This window comes from Schistocerca gregaria, unplaced genomic scaffold (assembly GCF_023897955.1).
Source record: "Schistocerca gregaria isolate iqSchGreg1 unplaced genomic scaffold, iqSchGreg1.2 ptg000691l, whole genome shotgun sequence".
NCBI lineage: Eukaryota > Metazoa > Arthropoda > Insecta > Orthoptera > Acrididae > Schistocerca > Schistocerca gregaria.
The window spans coordinates 529,060-544,255 of NW_026062071.1; the positions used below are offsets into that span (position 1 = coordinate 529,060).

The window sequence follows — 15,196 nt, forward strand, 5'->3', positions numbered from 1 at the left end:
CGCATTTCAAATTCATCATAAAAAAATATCGCACAAAAGAGTTTACCTTTTTTAATAAAACCTCAAAAATGGCCATACGTACGCAACGATGACCAGAGATGGTCCTTTTTTTTTTTTTGCCCGATGCGCGCGCGGCCGCTATATTTGTGCGAAGGCCACGTGCGCTGTTCTCCCGTGCGCCGAGCCCGCTTTCCAAGTCCCGCTCTAAACTTTTTTTTTTTTTAGGCACTCAATTTGAAAACTCCAGCGACATCGGCGTCTTCACGCGGCTCACCAACTCCTACTGTCTCCTCTCCTTCGGGAGGGAGCACTTTCACTCGTTCGAACACGAACTCGCCGACCACATCCCGCTCGTCTACACCTCCATCGCCGGGACCCAAATCGTCGGGCGACTCACCGTCGGCAATAGGAGGGGCCTCCTGCTGCCCAACACCACCACCGACCAGGAGATGATGCAAATCAGGAACACGCTCCCCGACTCCGTCGTCGTCCAGCGCGTGGAAGAGAGGCTCTCGGCCCTGGGAAACGTCATCGTCACCAACGACAGCGTCGCCCTCATTCACCCAGAACTCGACCGAGAGACCGAGGACATCATCGCCGACGTCCTGGGCGTCGAGGTGTTCCGACAGATGGTGGGGGGCTGCAGTCTGGTCGGCACCTACGCGTCGATCAACAACGCCGGTGCCCTCGTCCACAGTCGATGCACCGTGGAAGAAATGGACGAGCTCTCGGGAATACTGCAAGTACCCGTCACGAACGGCACCATCAACCGGGGGTCGGACGTCCTCGGGTCCGGCATTGTCGTCAACGACTGGATAGCCTTCTGCGGCATGGACACAACCGTTCCAGAAATCGCCATCGTGGAGTCTATCTTCCAACTCAGCAACGCGGAGCCCGCCGTGTCTCTCTTCAAAAACATGCGCGGACCAATGATCGACTCCCTCTGAGGCGCACAGCTCCTCCCTCGCGAAACGCGTCGCGCCGACTTTTTTTTTTTGCGGCTCCCGGCGTCTTGAGACTCGGACGTCGCTTCGGGCTCTCGTTACGCGCGACGCTTCGCACGTCGGTTAAGCACTTTTTTTTTTTAAAACGGCCGGAGGACCCGCTCGGCTCCTCGGCCCAGAAAAGAAAAAGGGGGGGGGCCGCGCAGAGAACGCCCGCGACCCTGCCTCGTCGCCTGGAAAACGGCGCGCCTCGCCGAATGAGACAAGAACGCGCGCGTAGGACTTCTACGCTCTCGGAACCTTTATATATAAAGAGGTGCTTTTTTCCCTTTTCTGGCCAGGCCTAACAAAAAAAATGCCTCTGCAGAAAAAGAGAGAGGATAGGATGGGTCTCCCGCGCCCCGAACGCGGCTCCTCCGAGGCGCGCAGCACCCGCCACCGGCCTCGGACCGACGCCAGACTTCCTTTTCGCGCGCGGTCCGCGATCAACGCGGGCCAACGGTCGCGCGCGAAGCGTCGTTTTTTTCGCGAGGGGGCGCGGCCGTTCGCTTCCTTCTTTCGGAACGGGCGTCGCGCGGACGAGCGGGAGAACGGGGCGCCGAGGAGTTCGCCGCGCGCGGGGGACGGAGCGGAGCGTCTCGAGCGAGGGGGGTTCAGGAGAGGAGTCGTTGACACTGTTTCTTCTCGTCCGACAGCTGTTGGTAGAGCGCCTGCAGGTCTTTTTCTCTCGCTTTGGCGCTCAGGAGGGACTGCTTGGCTCGCTGGATGCGTTGGGGGATGGAGAGGCTTTCGAGGCGCTGCTGCTGCTGGAAGCACCCGAGCTTGACGTGCGAGTCGAGGAGCGAGCGAGCGAGCGAGGATATCTCCTGTTCTATGAGTTGGCAGCGCTTCAGGTACCCGCCGTGGTAGAGGGAGAGCTTTTTTTCCGAGCCGTGAACAATTTTTTGAACGGAGTGAATGGCGCACTGCAGCGCGCGGTATTCGTGCTGCGCGGACTCCAACTTCATCGAGTGGGACGCGCGCTGGTGGTAGGCGTACGAGCGAAGGGACGGGGTGTAGATCAGGCGCTTCAAGTAGCCCTCCCAGTCCACGGAGTCGGGCAGAGAGACGGACCGAATTTCGGCCTGCAGGAGCTCGTCCGCCTTCTCCAACTGAGCCGGGTCGGCGGGCTCCAGCGGCGACGACATGCGTATGGAATTCGGCGGCGTGGAGGGCAACGGGAAGTGCAAGAGGTCGTGCGTCAAAATTTTCAACGTTTCCTGTTTGATGAGGTGCTCGGCCAACCGGATGAGGTCGTCCTCCGGCGGAGCGGTGAATTCAATTTGCGAGAGCGAAGGGGGTATCACGGACGGACGCGGGAGACCCCTCTTGAGGGCAGAGGAGCAAGACTGGTAAATTCGGCGTCGAGCTTCTTCTTGCAGTCTTTGCTGCTCTTTTTGAATGTCGTAGAGGTCCACGGGCCTCGGCGGCGACTCCGAATCCATCGGCACGACGGGCGTGTCCTCGTGAATCTCTATGGAAAACTCGGTGTACTTGGGGACGGGAAGGCTCGACAGGCGCTGTCGAAGGGTGGTTTTCATGAGCTTCTTGTGCGAAATCATGTCGGACTCCGACGCGTGGTTGAGGGGCGTGTTGAGCCCCAATCGATCCCTGATCGGCGTCTCGGCGATGTACGACGGGGTGGATGAGTGAAGAAGAGGGGTCTTGATGGGATTCGGGGTAGAAATGGAATCCTTCCATTTTCCGAGTTGGAACTGGGAATCGAGCAAAACCGGATTTTGTCCGCCTAGAAGAGGCGTCTGCAGGCTCCTCATGGCCGCCTGGTTGGTCGCCTCAATGAGGATGTGGTCGCTGGTCGGCATCGCCGGCGTCTGAGCAACGGAACCCGCGAGTTTGGAACCCGTCGAACGAGACGCGTCGGACGTAGAAAGCAAGCCAGTGTAAGAAGACAAAAGGCCCTTAGTAGGATTCACGGACTCCTGGTCACCCTTTTGATGCAAGGCGTCATCGGCCTCATCGAGATCGGGATCGTATACAAGTTTCGCCAACGCGTTGAGTTCTTCCTCCGTGATTTGAGACGGAGGAAGATTCAGAGTGGAATTTCGAATAATCGAAGCTCTTTTCGCCTCTGCAGCTCGATTGAGCTCTTCTAGCGCCGACAAAGGGTCTTTTGACTTCCTCTCCTTTTCCATAAGGAGGCTAATTTTTTTTTGTTTTTCCTCCTGTTCGGCCTTTCTGGAAGCCTCCCTGGCCACCATCGTCATCTCCTTCAAGCTGCTGGGTGGAGGCGGCTTCATCATCTCCTCGGACACGTCGTAGAACCCAGGAGCAGGCGCGTGGTAAAACGGAATTTCTCTGTTATAATTCGGGCCCTTCAACTTTTTTCGGTGCTGCGTGATATCAATTCCAGCCGCCTTCATCTCGCGCTTCCTCTGCAGCACGGCCAACCGCCTCGCCTCCTCCAACTGCTTCTCCCTGGCCTTCCTCTTCGCCTTCTTGCCCTTGGTGTTCGCCATCCTCGCCCTAGCCTCCTGAATCATCTCCTTCTCGTCCTCCTCCATGTCCACCGCGTCGGGCAACGCAGGACGGTTCTCCGGATTGGGATCTATCTCTCCAGGCCTCAAGTTGCGCGGGTCGTTCTCTATCGGCACCTGCTGAGTAGCCGCGTCCAACAACTTCTCGTACCTCGCCAAACACTGGGACGCCGTCCTCCCCACCATCGTCGCGACGCTCCTCCACTGGCACGGCATAATCTTGGCCGCGTGCAGCAGCTTCTCGTCCTCCTCTCGACTCCACTCGGTCTTTCCTCCGCCAAGCGCCGCCGCAACCCCGTTCGTGCAAGCAAAAAAAAAAAATCAGTGCGCTGCCCCCAAACGACGCGTCCGCCTTCGGTCCCCCATACAAGCGCATTACCGTGTACGGGGCACAAAAAAAACGGGATGCGCGTTTCCTTCTTTCCAAGCCTCCCTCCCGCACCTGCGCGCGTACCTTTTTTATCGACGGGTCCAGCCACTCGTACCAACGGGCCTTGCACTGCTTCGCTGACTTCCGATTCATCAACGAGGCTATCCTCCCCCATTGGTACAGGCCGTACTTCATCACGGCCGCTTTGAGTATCTCATCCTAGCAAAAGTCCATTCGCAACCCCGGCGGGCGGCGTTTTACGTCAGAGCACGGGCAACGCGGATCCGGCGTCAAGTCAACGTCGCGCGCTGGCAGAGCGCGCGACCCAAACCGCCGTTCGTCCTCGCGATACGTACCTCGGAATTCTTCCAAACGCCACCCTTGATGTGGACGCGCATAGAGGGACTAGTCAAACGCCGAGGCGAAAAAAAGCGATTGAATCCTAATTAATACGCACACACACACGTCTTCATCACCTGCAAGCTGACAAAAATTTCGTATATTATTTTCTGTACGTGCGCGACGCTCGCGAACTGTTGGCCCCCTCGACCGCCGCTCGTGCGCGCGTGGCCAGTCGACGAAGCTCTCCTCCCCGCGCTCGAGACGACGCGAGCTCGGAGGCGGCCCCCCCTCGGAGGACCTCACGACTTGTATTCGTCGACCAGGTTCAAAAGCTGTTCTTCCGTCTCCGAGCGCTCTTGCCTGTCTATGCCCATCGACGCGGGACACGAACTCTGCTTCACGTCGACGGCCAGCGTCTGGAGGTACCCGCGGCACGCCGCCGTCGTCTGCAGGTGCGAGAGAAGTCGAGCTGAGTGAACGAACTTTTTATTTCTCCTTTGTACCGAAGAAATAAAGCTGTCGTTGCTGAAGAACTGCGGATAAGCGGCGGGCACGGGCAGCCCCTCGCTCCTCAGCATGGAGTGTCTGCGCAGGCACGAGTACTGCGCCAGCGCGTCGAAGACTCGATGCCTGTTGTTGACGGTGCGCGAGTGCTCGTCCTCGACGTAGGTCGGCAACCCGCGAACGACGAGACTCTCGCAATAGGGAGGCCACTGGCGCGACGCGAACTTTCCAGACAGAGGAAAAAAGGGAACCGAGAACGGTGCCCTGTAGAGCGGATCCGCCGAGGAGGGAAAGCTGGACGAACCTGTCAAAAACGGTACAGCACAAAACAAACTCGCCACGTTGCAAGATGGACTCCACGCCAGCGTTCTGACAAACGAGGGAAACTGCACGCCATCGCAGACGAACCGATAGGGCAGAGTAGACGAGTCGATGGCCGAGGCGAGGAGAGCTGATCTGTGAAAGACGGAGTCCAGGTCGACGCTCAGCTCCGGAAACAGAGACGAGCTGAAATCGGTGTCGTCGATGGGAACAACCAAGTCAGAGAAAAGTTGTGTTTTCGAAAACGTAACGGCTCTATTGACATGGCGAATTTTTTTTTTCTCGGCCTCGTTTCTTCCCGACGAGAGTCCCTTTGTGTTCATGAGCGGATACGAGATTTTGGACGCCTTGGGATACTCGTCTTGGATTTCGACCACCACCTGGTTCGAGATTGCCCCGTACGCCGTATCCGCGTCGATGAACAACTGAAATCCCTCCACTCGGTTGCACTCTTCCGAGAAAATTCTCACGGACTCGAAGAACTTTTCTTTTTGATCGGCGGACATCTCTCCTAGCGCGTAGATATCGAACGGTTCGTCAATTCGCGCTGAACCGATCACGTTGAAGCTCGACGGATGCCAGTCCGAACAGTCGAAGTCCGTCCAATAAGTCACCAACTCGTCCATTTTCTCCAACTCTACCGCCTCGCATCGATCGTCGTGTACACATCGAATTCTTTCTCCGCTTTCCAGCTTCGTATAGCGCTCGATTTCCTCTCTAAGCAGGGTCACCTCCCTGCTAATTTCGTCCACTCGACACCGAATATCCTGTACACGTGGCGATATCTCTCGAGAAGAACAAGCGACCTCGCGATGACTTCCCTCTTCTTTCACACCCTTTTTCAGCTCCTCCAGCTCGGACAAACAGCGCTCCAGCGCCTCCTTCTTGGCCTCGACGAGACCTCTCACGGCAACGCTCAGTGATGTTTCCTCGTCAAGTTTGCTCAAATCTTGTACCAGTCGAGCGTACGCGCTCTTCTCGACGCTCTTCTCCCTAATCACCTCCACTTTCCCTTCCACCAGCTCTGAAAAACCCGCGCCGCGAACGCCCGGCGTCGACTCGTGTCGATATCCCAACCGACTCATTCCGCCCAGACCACCCTCCAACTCGAACAAGACCGACCTGGGCGTTCGCACTTCCCGACTCCCATGTCTCCTCCTCTGAAAGAACGTGTCAACCCTCGTCTCTTCCAGGAGACCCGGATCCAACTTGATGAACGCGCGCTGTACCGCGTGTTAGTAATGACGGCGGAAAAAACGCTTTGAGGTCAGAAACCACCGGGTACATGTAAATTCCAATAATGAGAGCACACAAAGTTGGAAAAAGAACCGATTTGAAGGGTGATGATTTCATCCATCTTCAGAACGTATACTGATCAAAAAAAAAAAATTTTTTTAAATTGTAATTCGTCAAGACAACAGACCGACGAAAACATCCGACAAATTCCGCGTCACTTTTGTTCCGGTCTTCTAGTTTATGGAAGAATTCGAGTATCGGCCAACCTCACCTCCATCCCGAAAAAACAAACGCGCCCAGCGGTCAAACAATGAACATTCGGGACGAAGTACTAGCACAGTGCATGAAAAACCCGCAAGGCTCCACACAAGATACCCTCCTCCAAAACATTGAGGGAATCTGCCTAGAAGACCTCGTCAAAGCTCTAAACCTCCTCCTGCAGGAAGGGCGAATCCAAATATATCAAAGTCCCAACTCTCCTGACCCACTTTATCGAGTCATCGACAATGAAGAGTTCGAGCGCCTCAGGGGATTGATGCCCGAACACATTCTCGTCTATCGACTCATCGAGGGCACTCAACGAGAAGGCGCGTGGCTCAAGTCGCTCAAAATGCAGAGCAAGCTTCAAGCCGCTCAGCTCAACAAGGCTATAAAAGTCCTAGAGCAAAAACAGCTGATCAAGTCCTTCAAAAGTGTCATGGCCAAAAACAAAAAGATCTACATACTCTACAACCTGCAACCTGCTGTCGAACACCAAGGAGGGGTGGGATACGGCCCTGATTTGGAATTCGACAAAGAATACATCGACGAATTGACCAAACAATGCCTACAATTCATCGTTCACAAAGGATTCGCCTCTCTAGAAAACATAAGAACGTATATCAAAAATTCCAATATATCTCGCGTAGAACTCCAACTCGAAGATATACAGAAACTCGTTGACACGCTGATATACGAGGGAAAGGTGGAGTTATTAAAAAACCCAAATTTCGGCAAACCTAATTCGAAAAACCAAGCAGAAATTCTTTATCGGTCCTCAAGAACCCAACTTCCACTCAACGGCGTCACGGAGGTGCCGTGCGGATGCTGTCCGGTATTTCAGTGCTGCAATCCGGAAGGTGTCATCACGCCGGAAAACTGCCAGTACATGAAAGAGTGGCTAAATTTTTGAGAGCTTGTCGTGCTTTTTTGTGCCCCCCAAGGCCTCGCGGGACGGATGCCATGATGTTCGAACTGGACTCCTCGCCTGCCAGCTACCTTCCCCCGAGAAGAAGGCGTGGTTTGTTTGTAAACTATCGGATTTGTGTCCGCTTTTGTGTAACGAAATAACCGTTAGACCCTAAAATACACGTAAGCCGTTCTACTTGTCCAGGGTAGTCCCCGTATACCGACGCCGCGCAGCGAAGCGGGGCGTCTCTTCTCGTCCTCGCCGAAGAAGCACGACCGACGAAGCAAGGGCTTTTTTCGACTCTGAAGGTGCTTTGTATGAAGGACCGTGTGTGTTACGTGTTCACATGCGCAAAATTTTATCTGTATCGGACGTGGGAAGCTGGCGCGACACGGGGCGATTCTCTTAGTTGCGATACCCACTTTTCCCTTTCCACAGGGTAGTATGTTCTTACGTCTCGAGCGATTCTGTTTGGTCGTGCGTTCCAATGGCAGCAAAAAAAATTTTTTTGAGCGAATGCAAACAGGCAGCAACGACCCAAAAAGATGCTTCGTGGAACGTACCTCCAATAATAAGCTTTCCACTTAGCAGGAATACTGATGACATACACCCACGGCACGGGTGCCAGGTAGCCGATGACGAAGCTAGAAAATGTCCATTGAAGGCGCGCTTTGACGCCAAAAATGCCGTAATCTTTGTGTGCACGAAAATCAGCAAAGGTTCGCAAAGGACACTCGCATACATCGGTGCTCGCTATGTGTGCAAGAAGTTGGATGTTCACCAAAAATCTTCGCGACAGAGCTCCGTCCGAGCTGAGTGTAGGCCCGTGCAAGGGCGTACGTACTGTGCGCTTTTCTGTTGAAATAAAGTACGGAAACGAGGCCCGAGAGAAGGCAATATCTTTGTAGTTTTCGATATGCGTTTTTGAGTTGTTTCAGTTCGTGTTTGGTGAAGTTTTGCGGTACAGTGCGCGTTACCTGATTTTCGGTCCATTGAAGCAAAGGCGCCTTAGGCTGGGGCTTTAAAAAATTTAGGACGTAGCGGGTCAAGGCGGAAAGGTTGTGAAAGTAATGAAGCGGGTTGAAAACGGAGTAAGGGTTGTTGAAGAAAGTGCGTTCGGTTGGAAAATTAGAGGGGGAAGACATGGGGCAAGGAAGAAGAAGGTGGGCAAGACAAAACCAAAAATCAGGAAGTAGCGAGATCAAAAAAAAAAAATTTTTTTTGAATGTTAGGCAAGCAGCATCAGTGTGTGACGGGAATGACGGAATCCGGAAATGAACTTCGTAGAAAGGAGTTGCCTTTGGAAGAGTAAGACACCTTTTGAACGCTGCAGGGCTACGAACAGTCATAGAGATCGAACTTGATCGATAGGGTTTGCTACATTTAGAGTGTAAGATACCGGGGGTTGTGAGATTGAAATTCAGTTTTTTTATAACCACTTACTTTCACACACGAATGCAAGAGCGCAGCTGGACAAATCATGAATTCCATGGGGGAATACTGCAAAGCGGTTTACCTCGCCTTCAATATCTGTCACCTCTATAAGCGTATTAGAGAACTTATGTCAACATATATGCACAGACGAAAAAATCTGGGGCAGTCAATGTTCGTGGCCTCATTCATGAGAGATACAAAGTAACTGAACATGCTTCGACGATGTTGTACGCTCTTATAAGACCAAAAAACAAAAAAAATAAATTTAACACCTCATTCTTCTCTCGCCGTCTCTACCAAAGCGGGGTGCATCTCGCATCCTACAAACTTTGTTTCGTCTGTCTCGCTGATCGGCCATGAACTGGCCGCGGCGACCCCCTCTCGAAATAACCCCTCGAGATTCGGCGCACCGCCCCCAAAACAGCCAAGATCCTATCAGTCTTTCTGATGAAGCGGGAAATCCGAATCCAGAAGAACAAACCGAGCTGCAAACTTCCCTGCAAGAAACGACCGCTCAGTCCAGCGCTTCACCTTCTCACCCCTCTCCTATCATTCCCATCGTCGGCAGCGCAGATATCGCCAATATCAGAAACTCATGGGCAAAGTTCGCGGCAGAAACGCCCGCTTCCAGAACTCCAAGACTATTCAGACACAACGACTTCCCTTTCACCCGTACACATCCCCTAGAAGACTCAAGAGAGGGGGTGGGCGGTGCGCCCATCATGTTCACCTCCACCCCCGCTCATCTAGCCCGAAGAGAACGCTTCGACGGCCAACAAACACCACCCCCACACGAAAACATCTATCCATCCAGCCACACAAGAACACCGCTTGAAACGAGGAAAAACGCCCAGGACAACGAGGACAAAGAAACCATCATCATCAAAAAAAGGTTCAGACCGGGACAAAAGGCCCTGTGGGAAATCAGAAAATACCAAAAAAGCACCGATCTGCTCATCAGAAAACTCCCATTCGCCCGATTGGTACACACCCCAGAACATCACTTACACAAAAACCGGTACAAGACTACTAGCCGTTAAGACACAAACCGTCCTAACCTCGTCTATTTATAGGTCAAAGAAATTAGTGTCATCCAAGCGAGGAGGCAAGAAATCTACCGGTGGAAGGCAGATGCTCTCCTCGCCCTCCAAGAAGCCGCGGAAAGCTACTTGGTTCATCTGTTTGAAGACGCCAATCTATGTGCTATTCATGCAAAACGTGTCACCATCATGAACAAGGATCTGCATCTGGCTAGAAGAATCCGCGGGCCGTCTCGAGAAGCTCTTTACTAACTCCGTTCCACCGCGTATTCACGACTCCAATGCGCGTTGCCTTACCGATAAATCAATACCGTCCTGAACAAAGGTCGTTAGTCAGTGTTCTCTCCTTTGCCTCCTCTCTGTATTCGTACACATACTTTATATTGTTCGAATCGTGCATCTTCTCAAACCCCTCGCTCACCTTCTCGAACGGAAGCACCGTCGTCACCAACTCGTCAAGCCTTAGCTCCTTATTCAAATACCTCTTGACGTATTCTGGGAGATGACTACGCCCCTTAACGCCGCCGAATGCACATCCTCTCCACACCCTTCCCGTGACCAATTGAAACGGTAGTGTACTGATACACTCTCCTACCCCTGCCACGCCGATCACAATGCTCTGGCCCCATCCCTTGTGACAAGCTTCTAGCGCAGATCGCATCACCTTCACATTCCCGGTACAATCAAACGAACTTTATGTCAGTGTAAATAAAAACGTCAAAGTCTTACACAATTCATCTAGTCAACGCACTAATCAACTCCGCCAGCACCATCCTCAAATGTCATCTCAATCAACGTCGTTTCTATCGATTTCTCCCCGCATTCCGCCGGATTGATGAAGTGTGTCGCCCCAAACTTAGTCGCCCATTCTCGCTTCACCTCATTCGTGTCCACGCCTATAATCATCCCCGCTCCTGCCCTGGCCGCCGCTGCAATCACCGATAGACCTACGCACCCGCACCCAAACACCGCGACCTTAGCACCCTTTTCTACGCGAGCCACCTTCTCCACCGCTCCATATCCAGTCGTCGCCCCACACCCAAGCAAACATATCTTTTCGAATGGCGCCGCTCGGTCCACCTTAACCAAACTTATCTCCGGAACCACCGTGTAGTTCGAAAATGATGAAATACCCATAAAGTGCTTCTCTCAAAAGTCAGCGTCCCCACTCGCACTCCCGCAGTCTGCATTGTATCTCTGTCTATACACGTACAAACAACGACTTTCCTTTGCATGTAAACCTGCTGGTACCATCCGGCATCAACCCTTTTCCCTGCGTTTCTCGAATAACACTGCACAAATTCGTCTTCCCAGACCTGCAAAACTTGCACTTTCCACACTCAGGTATATACAACAATATCACGTGATCTCCAGGCTCAACCGAACTTGTCCCCTCCCCTACACTCTCCACGACCCCTGCCGCCTCATGCCCTAATATCACGGGAAACACGCCCTCCGGATCACGCCCTTGATGCACATACGAATCGGTATGGCACAAGCTGCTCGCCATCACTCGAACTCGAACCTCGTTCTTCTTAGGCGGCGCCACTTCTATCTCCTCAATAACTTTCAAGCGACCGTCAGACCCAACGCGCTCACGACGCCAAATGCACTCAGCACACGAAATTTCTGTGCAGAGGCACAACTGTCAACAACCCCTAAATCCCTCGACCACCAACACATACCCAACGGCTTATTCGGCTCCCAGGCCACCGCTGCCAAACAAAAGACATTAGATACGTCTCTCGCGTGTCTCCAGCACACTCTCTCCTCACGGACACCAGTAGCCACCAGACTCTGTCAAAACACATACCCGCGAGACAAGTAATTGGCTTTGCCATCTCTGTCGCTACAAATAAAATGACCACATGCTATGAACAAAAAAAAACATAAAGATAAGCCTATATATAGAACTCAGCACGAACATCGATCGCCACGCCCATTCCGCCATCTCCATTTGTCGCCTCGCTCGCGCGTCAATCATCGGCTGGTCCTACCAATTACGCGCACCGGATTGTCCGAGCACTAGTCCCAAAGACCCACGCAATTTCCGGTACAAAGCGAGCCGGTCGAGAGGGATGCGTTTCATAGCATGCGCTCCTGCCTCTCTAAACGCACAAACACTATACAAGCCGTGAAGTGCGCTTGACAGACAGCCCTCTCAAGGCTGGAAGCCCGTCCACCTCTTCTCGCCCCAGAGACCAATCTGCCTGAAATGAAAAACGCAGCTCGAACCACAACCGGCGGTGCCTGTCTTGAATTTTCTTTCTGTAGCGGTCAAAAATACCTCTCTTTTCAAAAACACAGTTTGCCTGTCAGCGGTTACAAATTAACGATAGGCCGACTCAAACACTCGCAACCACGGGGACCCTTGCCATTCATCTATCCCCTTCTGATCTTTGTTCTAACCACGCCCTCCTGGTCGCAAACTTCCAGTTCGGCCTTTCTCTCCTGCGACCTTTTCAGCTTTTTCTCTCTCTGAGCCTGTAGTTGTTTACGACGCTTGTCTTCTGCCTTATTCAGCCTCAGCGTAACCTTGTCTCTCAAAACCTTGTTGATGCTCCGGTGCAACTCGACCATGGTGCTTGGCAGACTAGTAGAATCGTTCTGGCGCAGATCTGCGATAAAATACATCGGAGACTTGTTTTTGGGCGAGCCAGACTCCGTCATCTCAGAAGCGTCTCTCATGCTCTCCAGAAATTGCGAAGTGTTCTTTTGCAGTCTCTCAATAGCAGGGGATAGCACAAGGGTGGCCGTACTCCTCTCCCGCACGGCCCGATCCTCAATCAGCCTTTCTAAGTTCGCGCAACCTGCCGGTGTAAATTTTGATATGACTCTTTTTTTCTTAGGGGCGCAGACATCACATTGGCCGCGACACTCGCTGGCCTCGAAGGCCTGGCCGAAATAGCTCATCAACTGAACCCGTCTGCACACCCTCGTATTACGACAGTACTGCGTCAGGTCATCGAGTTTCTCTTGCTTCATCGTCCTGACTGACTCGTCAACAGACTCAGCTGTACTCGGACAAGGGTCATAAGCATCGTCGAAATAGCTTATAGGCTCATCGTCACGCGGGGAGGGATCGAAGAAACGCCCGTCCTCCGTTTGATTTGGTTCATGCAAATTCTGCAAATTTCGAGAAAAATTATTGTCTCGTCGTTCTCGGTCCAAACCGACAGACTCGAGGTTATCGTCGCGTCGTTTCTGATCCAGCGCATTGACCGGCTTCCTCTTCCGCGTCGCGTAGTCAATTCCAGTAATCTTTTCGATTTTCACTCTGTCAAGAGGACTGTAAAACAAGATGCAGTCGCTGAGTTCTCCGTCCCGCCCAGCTCGGCCTATCTGTTGGTAGTAACATTCCAATGATGTGGGAATCTCGCTGTGGAGAACGTATCGCACATTCGACTTGTCGATTCCAAGACCAAACGCAACCGTCGTGCATATCACACTGACCTCGCTCGTCTCCCAACTTTTTTGGGCGATGGCTCTTTCGCTCATACTCATCCCTCCGTGATAGTGTATTGCATTGATTCCGTGTCTGGAAAGGAACGCGGATAGCCTCTCGGTCTGAGCAACCGTCATGGAATAGATAATGCCACACGCTCGCTCATATCCGTGGTTCACAATATACTTCAGAATGTCGAGCATAGGAGTTTGCTTCGATTTTCGGCAAACCTGAATCCATAAGTTGGCCCGATTAAATGAATCTTGAATCACATGGCAAGTTTGGCCGTGATCTACAAGCAACAACTGCTCCAAAATGTCCTTTCGCACCACCGGAGTACATGTTCCCGTAACTGCAACCACAGGAACGGACGGAAATCTCCGTCGCAACGTCGACAACCTTCGATAGTCTTGGCGAAAATCATGTCCCCATTCACTAATGCAATGCGCCTCGTCTATTACAAAACGCCTCAACAGACCTTTTTTGTGCACTTCGCTCAATACCTCAATGAACCTCCTGCTTTTCCCCACACGCTCGGCCGTCGCGAACAAAATCTTCAACTCTGATGCACCTTCGCCAATGGTCCGATAAAGCACGGCTAGCTCGTGACTCGTCAACTGGCTCGAAATTATCGCCGACCGAATCCCACGTTCTGCAAGTCGACGCGACTGGTCATTCATCAAGGAAATCAGAGGTGAAACAACGACCGTCAAACCCAACTCAAGACAAGCCGGAACAACATAACAAAGCGTCTTCCCACCGCCGGTAGGAAGCGCCAACAATAAGTGATGATGAGCCATTGTCGCATTAATAGCTTCTCTTTGGTATTGGTGAAAAGAAAACTCAACCTTCTTCAGGTGTCCTGACAGATCGTTGCTCTTATTCACCTTCGGAGCGCCACCCAGACAATCCTCAAACTCCAATTGACTCTTCTCGGCGTTTCCGTTTCCAACTAGCAAGCTGGACAACTCTATCACCTTGGTATCCCAAGGAAACGGCTGGCGCCAAAAATCGATCTCAGATTCTTCAAGCGGACTGCACCAATCGAAAGATCCCTTGGCACTTCTTTCCCTTTCAAATAAATCCACCTTCTCTCTGAACCCTTTTCTAAATGAATCCCAGTCTTCCTGACAATACCTGTCTAACCAATTGCCCTCTCTGGTCGATTCGGATAGATTCGACGAATTGCCTTCGTCAGATGAACCACTTCCGCTTTTTTGCTCACATCTGCGCGCCGAGCCACCATGATCCACTCTGTCCTTTTCTCTCGCGCGATTTCCCTTCTCAACCCGAGCGAGCCCCTTGCCCGCTTGAACTTTGCCACTTTTCTTCTTATATTGATTTTGAAGTTGACTGCAAAGCTCCAAGTAAATTCTCTTCTCTATCTCAAAGTCGCGTTGGCCAGTCGCCGCGGCTCCCTCAGCCGCGGAAGGGTCTTGGGCCCAACTCGCTGACGTAACCTCCGGAAGCTGACACGCGGCCTTCAGCAAACCAGACTGGGACCAGCATCGAAGCTTCTGGTCAACCGAAGGCTTAGATTCCTTTTTAAGGCGAGAATACGCTCTGGTCGGCGAGAACGGGCGAAAATATCGCGTCGACGGGCGCACCCATTCTGGACGGCGGAAACAGGCGAAGGAACCCAAGCACTCACGAGCAAGATAAGAGTCGATCAAAGGCAACGAAAAACCGTGGGCATCGATCGAGCGCAATTGCCGAGGGAAAGGATAACGGACTCTCTTGATGAGGCAAGAAGGCATGCAAAAAGAAAGTCTAGCCACGTGGGAAAAACCAATGGACCCTATGGCCTCGTACAAACTAAAAAGCCAATCAGCCCTCTGCGAACCATAAAAAAAGAACC

At 52.5% G+C, this 15,196-nt stretch overlaps 5 protein-coding genes across 5 annotated transcripts; 1 reads left to right on the forward strand and 4 right to left on the reverse strand.

The window, feature by feature from the left end:
- The first annotated feature begins 40 nt into the window (after positions 1 to 40).
- On the forward strand, positions 41 to 1,276 carry LOC126319948 (uncharacterized). The gene is made up of 2 exons (XM_049993661.1): positions 41 to 78; positions 226 to 1,276. Exons 1-2 carry the CDS (start codon positions 69 to 71, stop codon positions 945 to 947), a joined length of 732 nt encoding a protein of 243 aa, XP_049849618.1. The 5' UTR covers positions 41 to 68; the 3' UTR covers positions 948 to 1,276.
- On the reverse strand, positions 1,174 to 4,659 carry LOC126319946 (cell division cycle 5-related protein-like). Its single transcript, XM_049993659.1, has 3 exons — positions 4,205 to 4,659; positions 3,933 to 4,067; positions 1,174 to 3,745 (listed from the first exon to the last, which is right to left on the reverse strand). The coding sequence occupies exons 1-3, from the start codon at positions 4,244 to 4,246 to the stop codon at positions 1,598 to 1,600; spliced, it is 2,325 nt and encodes a 774-aa protein (XP_049849616.1). The 5' UTR covers positions 4,247 to 4,659; the 3' UTR covers positions 1,174 to 1,597.
- On the reverse strand, positions 4,490 to 6,100 carry LOC126319947 (uncharacterized). The gene has a single exon (XM_049993660.1). It carries the CDS (start codon positions 6,098 to 6,100, stop codon positions 4,490 to 4,492), a length of 1,611 nt encoding a protein of 536 aa, XP_049849617.1.
- A 3,064-nt stretch (positions 6,101 to 9,164) lies between these two features.
- On the reverse strand, positions 9,165 to 15,169 carry LOC126319950 (alcohol dehydrogenase class-3-like). The gene is made up of 6 exons (XM_049993663.1): positions 11,707 to 15,169; positions 11,579 to 11,608; positions 11,107 to 11,459; positions 10,645 to 11,036; positions 10,271 to 10,585; positions 9,165 to 10,208 (listed from the first exon to the last, which is right to left on the reverse strand). Exons 1-6 carry the CDS (start codon positions 11,732 to 11,734, stop codon positions 10,187 to 10,189), a joined length of 1,140 nt encoding a protein of 379 aa, XP_049849620.1. The 5' UTR covers positions 11,735 to 15,169; the 3' UTR covers positions 9,165 to 10,186.
- Positions 12,276 to 15,095, reverse strand: LOC126319949 (uncharacterized). Its single transcript, XM_049993662.1, has one exon. The coding sequence runs from the start codon at positions 15,093 to 15,095 to the stop codon at positions 12,276 to 12,278; it is 2,820 nt and encodes a 939-aa protein (XP_049849619.1).
- Positions 15,170 to 15,196: the final 27 nt, after the last annotated feature.

What these genes read in the sequence shown, in the direction of transcription:
- LOC126319946 (XM_049993659.1), bottom strand. Translation starts at nt 4,246, where the DNA reads ATGCGCGTCCACATCAAGGGTGGCGTTTGGAAGAATTCCGAG. An exon ending in GCGTTTGGAAGAATTCCGAG is followed by an intron (nt 4,068 to 4,204) that starts GTACGTATCGCG and finishes GACTTTTGCTAG; the next exon opens with GATGAGATACTCAAAGCGGC. An exon ending in TGGACCCGTCGATAAAAAAG is followed by an intron (nt 3,746 to 3,932) that starts GTACGCGCGCAG and finishes GGCGGAGGAAAG; the next exon opens with ACCGAGTGGAGTCGAGAGGA.
- LOC126319950 (XM_049993663.1), bottom strand. Translation starts at nt 11,734, where the DNA reads ATGGCAAAGCCAATTACTTGTCTCGCGG. An exon ending in GCCAATTACTTGTCTCGCGG is followed by an intron (nt 11,609 to 11,706) that starts GTATGTGTTTTG and finishes TTTGTTTGGCAG; the next exon opens with CGGTGGCCTGGGAGCCGAAT. An exon ending in GGAGCCGAATAAGCCGTTGG is followed by an intron (nt 11,460 to 11,578) that starts GTATGTGTTGGT and finishes GTCGCTTGAAAG; the next exon opens with TTATTGAGGAGATAGAAGTG.
- LOC126319949 (XM_049993662.1), bottom strand. Translation starts at nt 15,095, where the DNA reads ATGCCTTCTTGCCTCATCAAGAGAGTCCGTTATCCTTTCCCTCGGCAA.
- LOC126319947 (XM_049993660.1), bottom strand. Translation starts at nt 6,100, where the DNA reads ATGAGTCGGTTGGGATATCGACACGAGTCGACGCCGGGCGTTCGCGGC.